The sequence below is a fragment of the Eutrema salsugineum genome, unplaced genomic scaffold (assembly GCF_000478725.1).
Source record: "Eutrema salsugineum unplaced genomic scaffold, Eutsalg1_0 scaffold_16, whole genome shotgun sequence".
Classification (NCBI taxonomy): Eukaryota; Viridiplantae; Streptophyta; class Magnoliopsida; order Brassicales; family Brassicaceae; genus Eutrema; species Eutrema salsugineum.
In genome coordinates this window covers 3311304-3322100 of record NW_006256858.1, presented here as the reverse complement: position 1 = coordinate 3322100, position 10797 = coordinate 3311304, and the positions used below count along the sequence as shown (strand labels likewise).

At 29.8% G+C, this 10797-nt stretch overlaps 3 protein-coding genes across 3 annotated transcripts; 1 reads left to right on the top strand and 2 right to left on the bottom strand.

Annotated features, from left to right (window-relative positions):
- Nucleotides 1-4955: 4955 nt before the first annotated feature.
- LOC18021522 (transcription factor LAF1) lies at nucleotides 4956-7060 on the top strand. Its single transcript, XM_006404140.2, has 3 exons — nucleotides 4956-5114; nucleotides 5402-5531; nucleotides 6577-7060. The coding sequence occupies exons 1-3, from the start codon at nucleotides 4964-4966 to the stop codon at nucleotides 7058-7060; spliced, it is 765 nt and encodes a 254-aa protein (XP_006404203.1). The 5' UTR covers nucleotides 4956-4963.
- A 240-nt stretch (nucleotides 7061-7300) lies between these two features.
- On the bottom strand, nucleotides 7301-8737 carry LOC18021521 (40S ribosomal protein S11-3). Its single transcript, XM_006404139.2, has 6 exons — nucleotides 8634-8737; nucleotides 8488-8528; nucleotides 8296-8396; nucleotides 7839-7983; nucleotides 7665-7754; nucleotides 7301-7562 (listed from the first exon to the last, which is right to left on the bottom strand). The coding sequence occupies exons 1-6, from the start codon at nucleotides 8643-8645 to the stop codon at nucleotides 7472-7474; spliced, it is 480 nt and encodes a 159-aa protein (XP_006404202.1). The 5' UTR covers nucleotides 8646-8737; the 3' UTR covers nucleotides 7301-7471.
- Nucleotides 8738-9254: 517 nt separating this feature from the next.
- LOC18021392 (remorin) lies at nucleotides 9255-10108 on the bottom strand. The gene is made up of 3 exons (XM_006404138.2): nucleotides 10104-10108; nucleotides 9573-9654; nucleotides 9255-9449 (listed from the first exon to the last, which is right to left on the bottom strand). Exons 1-3 carry the CDS (start codon nucleotides 10106-10108, stop codon nucleotides 9255-9257), a joined length of 282 nt encoding a protein of 93 aa, XP_006404201.2.
- Between the last annotated feature and the right edge of the window lie 689 nt (nucleotides 10109-10797).

Here is a 10797-nt window from a genome sequence, read left to right as displayed (position 1 = left end):
TTATTACTACAGCATGATACCGTAGATTTCATCAAATCACACAGAGAGATAAAGAAGAAGATGAACAGTATTATAAACCAAAATCCCTAATTGAAACAAATCCCAGGAGGCTTACCTTTAACTGAAGCAAACATCGAAATCTTCCTGCAAAAATAGCAAATTAATCGAAGAGGCCGGCTGCAGAACTGCATCTTACGCCGAGGCAGAACAAGGACGAGCGATGCCAACGGCAAGAGAGCCTGAGAGAGCGCCGCTTTCTCGAAAGTTTCTTTGGGATAAAATTAGGGTTTATTTGCTATAAAACTAGTTTATATACGGTAAGTTTTTCTGGTTAAGAAAACTTATTTTTATTCAATTTTGGTTTAAATTTCGGTTAAAATAGCTATTTTTTGTTCAATTTTGGTTTAATTTGGTTTAAATTTTGGTTAGATTAATTTATTTGGTTTAGCAGACTTCAATATAGAAGTCTACAAATTTTAAAACCTAAATAATAGATTTTCTTCTTCTTAATTTAAAAACAAAAATTTCCATTTATCAATATATACATTTGTGTTACAATTACAGAATTTATGAATGTAATTCTGATACCAAAATAATTTTTTCTAAATTTTAAAATTAAATTTACAGATTTAATTACTTAGTAGACTTCAGTTTTACTTTAGTAGACTTCGTCAGGGAGAAAACGGTAATTAGGACATCCGGTTTTTGTTTACTCATACAAGATTAAATGGTCTTTTCACTACCCCTGTAGGTTATATCTGCTAAATATTTTTTAAGGGTCTATTTTTGTATTCAAAATCAAGTTTTGAGTTATTTTTAGCAAAAAGCCATAAAATGAACGACCGGTGTTTATGTTATTAGTGATGCCTGATGAGTGATGACGCTTTATGCAATTTAGATTTAAATAGTACACAACAAAAAAGAATGGACAGAAAATACAAAAAAAAAATAAAACATGATTGGTCCACGACTTTTTCATACAAAGTTGACTCAATCATTTTGCGCAACGTGGGATATATATACACCACTTACATATGTATAAATTTAAGCAAACCGGAGTATCTAACCAAGTTATATGCTTGGTCACTGTTTAACAGAAAAGTTCTGTAACTTGTGTTTCTTAATTAAGCTTTACTTGATCGATACCTCTTGATGAACAAGACAAAAGAAGTATAAACTTATAAATATCACAATTTGATATTTGGTCAATTCCTATCCGCAAATGGGGGCAAATGGTTGACTCCAAAACAATACTTGTTTTGTTTCCTCGATAACGACTTTCGTTTTTATATCGTTAAATGATTTTAGTTAACAGTACACATACGTAACATTGGTAGTGAATAGTGTAGTTGGATTAAAATACGGTCGAGAAGCAGAGCTGGAAAAAAACTGCACATGCGTTTACCATTTAACTAAAAAGTCATAGCAGAGAAAACGATATTGGAATCTTGAATTAAATTATATACACCTTTTCTTAATAGTAAATGCCAAATAATTTATCCGCAGCTAACATCATCCCAATGTCGGTTGCTAAGGTATTTTGCTGCATGATTTTTATAATATCAATGCATTCTAATGTTTATTTCATGCTTTTTTTTGTATTTGTAAATGATACAAATAAATAACAGTAACATGTTTAGATAGTCTTCATAACAGTAACATGTTGATAGTCTTCCTAAACTTTATAAACGGATTAAAGCTAGTTAAGTGTCTTTTTCCGAAAAAAAACTGTAGTATCTTTGAAAAAAAAACAATGTTTTTGTTTTCCACAAAAATATACTGATCGCCGTATAATTGCCATAGTGTTACATCAATATATCAGTGTCTTTGTTTTCCATTTTTTAGAACTTGTAAATAATAAGGGCGATCACTCAATAATAAATATATATATATCACAATCTCTACAAAAATATAAATAATCACGAGTGTTGTTACTGAATAATAAAAGTCGCTCAAGTAAATGTTACAATGGTTTATTTTTGGATCAAACATGTACTTTATCGAATTTGAATTTGGATAGTGACAAATATACACAATGATATTATTAATATGAATTATCAAATTAAATGTCATTTTCAAACCAATAATTTTATTAATTTAATAACTTTTAATAATTCAAACAAAAGCCAATTCACCAATAATATATATGTTTGTATTTCATATTTTACAGGAGTTTTACTTGAGGAAGGCAAGTATGTGTTTGTTAAAGATTGCAAAAGTCTTCTTGAACTCTATGCTTAGAAAATAAATAACTTGAACAGTTGAATTAGAATATTTCTCTATTCATAACAAATAAGAATAATTCACATGGTAATTCTTTAATTTTGAAATTTATTTAAGACATGATTATGGTGGATTACTGAGATGTGATGCATTTTCAACAAATTGATAGACACTGATCATTGTTGTTAGTTTAACTGGAATCTTATATATAAAAGACAATCAACTTTAACTGGAATCTTATATATAAAAGACAATCAACTTTCTCCAGCTGACTAACACATCAACAATAGAGAGAGCGACATGTGGTACATCCAAAAATTGATAAATTAAATAATTAATTACATTTAAAGCAAAACACATTAAAAACATAAATAAATATTAATATATATATATATATATATACATTAGAATGCAATTCAAATTTAATTTAAATATAGAAAAACTTATAAAAATTATATATAAAAGACAATCAACTTTCTCCAGCTGACTGACACATCAGCAATGGAGAGAGCGACATGTGACACATCCAAAAATTGATAAATTAAATAATTAATTACATTTAAAGCAAAACACATTAAAAACATAAATATATATTAATATATATATATATACATTAGAATGCAATTCAAATTTAATTTAAATATAGAAAAACTTATAAATATTATATAATACAAAATTTTTTTAATGCACTATTCTATTTTCTTCATTCAAATGATTTAAATTTCATTTTCAACCCAAAAATATACTAAATTTTAATGCAAATGAAAAAAAATTGAGACTGAATAAATTAAGAGTTTTAAATATTCTTATATAAAACTTCAACTAATAAATTATAAAATATAAAAAAATATTTATAAACGATTAAAGAGATAAAAATTATTAAAAAATAATAGTATAAAGAAAAATGTGCACATAAAAATGTCATACATGATTTTTTAAAAAAAATAAAAAATGGAATCAATAAAATATATATAACTAAAAAATTCAAAATGATAAATTGAAAAAGTTAACAAGTATTATATTAGTAAGTTTTACAAGAATAAAAAGAATATGAAGATCGAATAACAAATAAATATTTCTCTCTGATATTCAACATATATTTTTAAGTGAATTATTACGTTTTCATACAAAAATTAAAATAGTAGATTTTTAGTCTCTTATTATTTTGGGAGAAAAATTAGACTATTTGGCACAAACGTGTAGAAAAGATTACAAATAATGTATCATCAAAAAAAAATCGAAGAAAATATAAATATTTTAAACACAAAAATATTGATAATAAACATAAAATTCAATACAGATTTTGTACTATTTAGATATAAATTAAAACAAAATCCGCGCATACGCGTAGGTTCTCTCCTAGTAGTATAAATGACATAGCTTTAATTTTACAAGAATGACACTTTGAAAGGAACCGTATAAGAAACTTTAGTTTTGGGGTGAGAAAATATATGGATTTTGGTCCAAAACCTTTTAGTCATAAAAAGAAAACAAATTGGTTTGATAAAATTAGTTGAAACAGTCGGTAAACCAGTTAACTAATGTAATATGTAATCATTCCATCTAATAATCAATCATTTCGATTAGCTATCGTTTATTTCGTTCGGTGAATCGTTCCTCGAGCTAGATTCGATAGCAGCCTATGCTAATCCATTGATTAACTCAGTAACCATACCATTTAGCAGATAATCGGCTACTCTAGGTCTCTAAAAGATTAGTAGTACGCATCAAATAATCAATCAAGATTTTTTACTACGTTGTTCCAAAATTAAAACCCATTTTATTATTAAAACTAGCTAAATTATCTGTAAGAATCTAAAACTGAGTAAGATTCCTTTTCAAGAAAAAAAGAAAAAAAGAATTAAACTCTCATGGACCTGTCATATATATATGATATCGATCTTGTTGTATATTTAGTCTATTGTCGCCAACTAGTTACCGACTAATTGTTTAGTCGCTAATCAATCATCTACCGATTGATACTAAAAGTACCATATCGGATGCTATCGCAGCATTAAAATCAGACCGGTCATATAGTTTCATGAATAACACCCTTAACAATCCCAATAATAATTTGAGGAAAAAGAAAGAAAATTCAGAGGTTAATCAAGTGTATTGTCAAATAGGCATTATTTTTGTTTTCACAGAAGAGTAGGTTAATTAGCAATTAAATAACCTCACCAGCCACCGCTATATTATTGTGGCACTTTTATTAACTTATCCCTGACATAATTTGAAAAGGCAAGCAAAACAAAGACAAATTTATAAATGTCTCATTTTCCAGAAACAATAGTTTTTATTAAGAAAGAGTATTGTTTTACTAGTGAAATGCATTGTCGTATTGAAATTATGACACTGATATTCAAAGGGTAAGGCTCCACCTAAATTGTTAAAGATTTGGTGCAGTGTTTCAAATGCGAGATATCATCTACAAAATATTTCTTTTCGTGTTGAACAAGCCCTCTTTCATATGAATAGTTCTACATAATTATGAATTAGATTACTCTTTTTTGGCTGTTAATCGTATTTTATTGTATTAAAAATAAAATAAATCAAACGTCCTTTCAAAACTGCCTATATATTTCCCCCTTCCGAACGTATCTGTGTCAAAGATTGTCATCTCCAATCTACATATATTTTTTATATACTTTCTTTCAGTATCACATACGTATATACAGACACATATATATATATATATATATATATATATTCATTTTAAGTAAATCAACGAAAAATAAAAATGGTGTTTAAGTCAGAAAAGTCAAACCCAAAATTGAAATTCAAGGGGAAGCAAAGAAAAGGATTATGGTCACCGGAAGAAGATGAGAAGCTTAGGAGTCATGTGCTCAAATATGGCCATGGATGCTGGAGTACCATTCCTATTCAAGCTGGTAACTTTTTAATTTAATATCCCAATATTATACTTTTCTTTTTGGAAAGCAACATATGTAATTCATTTTATAGTTACCATTATCTTCTGAGTTAGATGATTTTATTACATCAGTGAATAAAACATAGGTTGTTTCGATATTGTCTTCACTTATAGAAATAATTCAACTAGACGTTTGTGCGTATAGAGAGATATGCTCAAATGTATTACTTTCTGAAAATCAGTTTGGAATTTTATAAGGACTTAGATAAACTAAAGAAAATCATTTATTGGTTTTATATATTACAGGATTGCAGCGGAACGGAAAAAGTTGTAGATTAAGGTGGGTTAATTATTTAAGACCTGGACTTAAGAAGGGTTTATTCACTAAAGAAGAGGAAACTACACTTCTCTCACTCCATTCAATCTTGGGTAACAAGTAGGTCATTTTAATTTTAATGAGTTGAATCTTTCAAAATTAAGAAACAACTCATTTTGTTGTTGCTTTGACCATTAAGAGTTGACTAGATTTTACCCCGTGCATCCGCACGAGAATTTTGTTTTAATCAAAATTTGTAATATAATTTATGTTTTCTTTATAAATACAATTTTTTAATAAGTGATATAAAAAAAATTTGTGGTTAGATATAATTTTTTTTCAGTATTATTATGATCACCATGATCATAAAAACATAATTTTAACCCGGTTATTTTGTTAATCAAAAAGTGACTGTTATTATAAAAAATATTTTTATTTTATTAACCCGAAAAAGATCATGATTATGAAACCATAATTCTAACCCGCCCGTTTATATTACTTTATAATATAATTATTTATTAATTTGAAATAATTTTCTCCTAATATCTTGCATGCTTTAATAACCTAACCCGCATAAAACCATAATTATAAAAAAATTTAACTTGTCTCATCAAATTAATATATAATATTAATATTTATCTATCTTCAATATGTAAAATTTTAATCTGATAGACTATGATTAAAAAAATATAATAAGATATTTGTTAATCATATGTGTTATTCTAAAAATTTTATTTAAATTTCAAATGTTAAATTAAATCTAACATATATTAAAAGAAGTCTATTTAAATTAATATCTATAGACTAAAGATATAACCTATATTTAAGGAAAATTTTAGTTTATCTAAATTAATATCTAATTTTCGGAATTAAATTTATATATATATATATATATAAATATTTTTTGAAAAAAATTTAGGAGTGTTTGGAAACAAACATTAAAAGTGTTTTAGTTTTAATATAATAGAAGTGTTAGGATTTCGGATTCATAGAATTTAAGAGTTCAATTTTTGTGTTTAGGTTAGGGTTAGAAGTTGGAGTGCATGGTTCAATTTAGTTTATTTGTTAGTTTAAAAAGTTATGGACTATGTTCTTACTTTTGATATAATATTTAGACTACTTTCATGATCTTTCCTATTAAAATTGTATATGTTGTTTTTACAAGATGGTCTCAGATTTCGAAATATTTACCTGGAAGAACCGATAATGAGATCAAAAACTATTGGCATTCTTATCTAAAGAAGAGTGTAACTCCGACACAACATGAAACCACAAGACCTCAAACACATTCAATCACAAACTCACTTAAGGCCATGGAAAGTACAACCGGAAGATCATCTTCATTAATCAATGTCGGAGAATCATTAAACGCTCGAGTACCAAGCTTTTCCCCAAGTCTCGTGTTCTCTGAATGGTTAGATCACAGTTTGGTTCTGGATCAGTCACCTCAAAAATGTAGTTATGTTCAAGACCTTATTGTACCGGAAGAGAAAGGCCTGCGTTTTTATGAAAACAACAATGCTTTGGATGATTTCATACCAAATTCAGATTTTTTGTTGGAGAATGAGATATTTGAGACTGAGTTCTGTAGTTCCTTTTCAAACAATTTTTTGTTTGACGGTCTCACCAATGAACAACGGTCAATGTAAATTGTGAAGGGAGAGGTTCAGGCAGTAACAGTTTAAGTTCAATGAATATAAAGAGAATAAAAAGAGTACAGATATTTCTTTAATTAGGCTTCATTTAATCGGCATTTAATAGTTGAAGAACCATTTTATACTTTTATTACTTTCTGATTTGTGTATTTGAGGTACTCTATTAAGTTCAATAATTTTCTACTGAGAAAATTAACAACCCAGATCAGACCTGTGTTGGGATGGACCAACATGTATAGTAACGAAACTCAGGCTAATACATAACGATTTCTCAAATTGCGATGAAAAGTTTCAGCAAAAAGTAAAACAAAATCGGTGCATTAAAACATTAAAATAGAAAAATCTCCATAAATAACAGAATTCAGCTCTATCCAGAAACATAAACTAACATCAAAAAACCCCTCCTTACATTCCAGTGAAAGCCTTCTTTCCAAAGGCAGAAGCACCAGCTGGAATCACCTTCAACACATTGAACCTCACAGTCTTCGACAAAGGCCTGAGATCACCAAAAATGAAAAAGAAAAGACGATTAAATCAACGGCGCAAAAAACTCAGAATCATTAGAGACATTGTAAGTTGATCTGAATCGAATCATAACCTGCATTGGCCGATGATGACATGGTCACCTTCCTTAACACGGAAGCACGGTGAGACATGAGCTGGGATGTTCGAATGCCTCTTCTCATACCTGAGAAGAAAAAGATGAATAATTTATAAAGCATCAATGTAAAAGTCATATTGAGAGAAAGTAATAACGTATAGTATGTATTACCTCTGATACTTCTTCACAAAGTGGAGGTAGTTCCTTCGCACGATAATGGTCCTCTGCATTTTGGCACTGTGGCAAGTACCAGCTAAGATACGACCTCTGATTGAAACAATTCCAGTGAAGGGACATTTCTGGTCAATGTAAGTTCCTGTGCCATAGAAACAAAAACACAAACGCTTGAGAATCTAACCTAAGAAGAATATACGGTGGTTATACAGGTTTCTAAGAGGATTTACTGATCGAAACAATGGAAACCAAACAGTAACACAGATCCAATCAGGATGGAGAGTCAAGACACTAGAGATTCCTATGAATACTTTGGTTTGGTTGCTCACTAAATCAATCAAAGCTTAAGACTTTCAAGACCATGGATCATCAATCAACTATATGAAACCATAATCCAGAGTTCCACATAGAGAAACTAGTAACGCGAAATGGAATTAAAAAACAGCAAACGAACCTTCAATGGCATCGCGAGGAGTCTTAAATCCCAAACCAATGTTCTTCCAGAATCGGTTTCCACCCTTTCCAGGTCTCTTTCCCTTTCCGGATTTCTTCGAGCTGATAAACAGATACAAGGAACCATGTAAATAACTTGGAACTTCAAATTAAAATCACAGTGAAACAGAGAGGAATCGAATCGGAGAATTACCTAAGGAAGACCTTGGGTTGCTTTAGAAATGCCTTCTCAGTCTGAAAATCGGCGACACACAAAAGAAAGAAAATGGGAATCACTAAGTGGATACGAATCGATGGATCGAAAGGAGAATAATGTAGAGTGAAAAACGATCAAATCACCTGTTCTGCCATGGCTGCTGTTTTGCTCTCACGTTAGAGCTTGAAGTGAAGATGTAGGAGACGATAGAGCGGCAGCGACGGCTTAAGCTTCGAGAAAGAAAAACCCTAATTCGCAAGACCTGATTATATAATAAGAATTTCCCTGCGACAACCCTTGAAAAACGTTGGGCTCGGTTATTTGGGCCTGAAATGTTGAAAAGTTTATATGGGCCTGATATGTTGAAAAGTTTATTTCTTGGTTTCGGAATAATATAATCAAATTTTATCAACTAAAACAAAATTTAGTTCTGTTCGAGTTAAATGTTTTTATTTCTCGTAAAATTACTTTACCCAAGTTCGTCCACTGGATGAGTGATGAGTCTATGACAATTAAGAGAAAGAAACAAAGAAAAGGACAAAAACGAAGTAAGTTTTATTACATGGAGAACGTAGAAAAAGCCTTTCAAGGAAAAGCTATACAATACACAAATGATGAAATGAACCCAAAAAAAAAAACATAACAAGACGTGACATTATGACCATGTAACTTACTAAATGTTGCCAAATTAAACCAACACTTACCACCTAAAACCACAAATGAAAACAATTGAAGCAACATCAAAACTCATTTCTCCTTATAAATCAAAAGCATCCAAATAGCTTTGTTGGGGCAGTTCCTGTGGCGCGGTACTTTGCAGCCATCTCCTCGGCCTTGAGAACATCTTCCCCGCGTTTAGCTTCGGTCGTTGCCCTCTTCCCTTCTGCTTCTTTGTGGATTTGAGCTATTTTGTTCTTCATTTGCTCTGCGTACTCGGCTTTCTTCTTGATTAGTTTCTCCTGTTATCATTTGGATTTTCAGGGGTTCCATTAGAAGCAAGAAATCATAAAAAGTTGCAACATATTTTATAAAACGTAAAAGAACAAACTTGAAAGCATAATGAATAGTCCATATATATATACCTCGATCTTTTTTAGCTCAGCTTCCACAGATGCTTTCTTGCTGTGTTCCCAAGCTCCAACTGAAGAAAACTTCTTTTGAACTCTTCGTCATAAAGTTATTAAGTTAGTTTATATACCGTTTGTTTTCTTAAGAGCATGGATAGCTATATAGGTCAAAACTAGGCGTGTAAAAAAAGTCGACAATCTTGGTATAATAGATCAGAAAAAGCATTTTACAATCTTAGTATAATTCTATATAGACGTTCTTAGGTGTCGTCAAAGGTTCTGCTGCACTTGCGTTTCACTGATCTTGCCACTAATATATGTTATTTATTTATATTGTTTTACCAGTTTTTCTTTTCACCTGCGCTTATTTGAATGTAATTTTCAAAACATGCCTCTGTGGGGAAGAGGTAAAAGGTGAATAAAGATAATTATTAAAAAAAAAATATATATATATATATAGACGTTTATTTACTATTATTTTTTTGACAGCAAGGTGTAATTAAAAAAAACAAAAAAAAAGCTAACTAGAAAACATGGATAAGTTACACCATCGTGAAAATATGCGACATTAAATGGCTGGTGGGGTTAGAAACTTCCGGTGAGTAGTGAGCCATCTTCCTTTCGGGACATAAGGTTGGATTCCGCCATCGGCAGCCTATGCAGTAAGGTTTCTTATGTTTTTTCTAAAGGCTTTTTTGTTTGAGTTTTTCCATTCCAAAAATAATAAAGGCCGAATTTTCGAATACTTCCCTACTAATGAGCTTGTTTTTTATTTAATGTAACAGATTCCATCGATATCACCAGAAATTTGGATATTACCAAAACGACTAGTATGCAAAATTTTGATGGTGCAATCAATCATCCTGATGACTAGTGACTAGTGAGACATGACATAATTTTTTGTAAAATGTAAACTATATTTGTCGTAAATATACAATTGTCTACCATACATTTGATTTCCTGAACTAAAATCATACATAGTAGGAAACTATTGTTTAAACTGAAATATTAAAATGTTTACAATTTCTGTGATAAGACAATAGACTGACTACAAAATGTTACAAATATCTCTTGTAGTCCAAAAAATGTATTTTTGCATGTATATCAAATTATCAACAGTATTTTTCTCTAAAAATTAAATATTATATTTATAATTGTAGTACGAAAAATTCGAGTTTTAAATTTTTTTGGCAAGTCATGATCTGCATAAGCATACGGGAAGACGTTAAAAAGTTTTTGA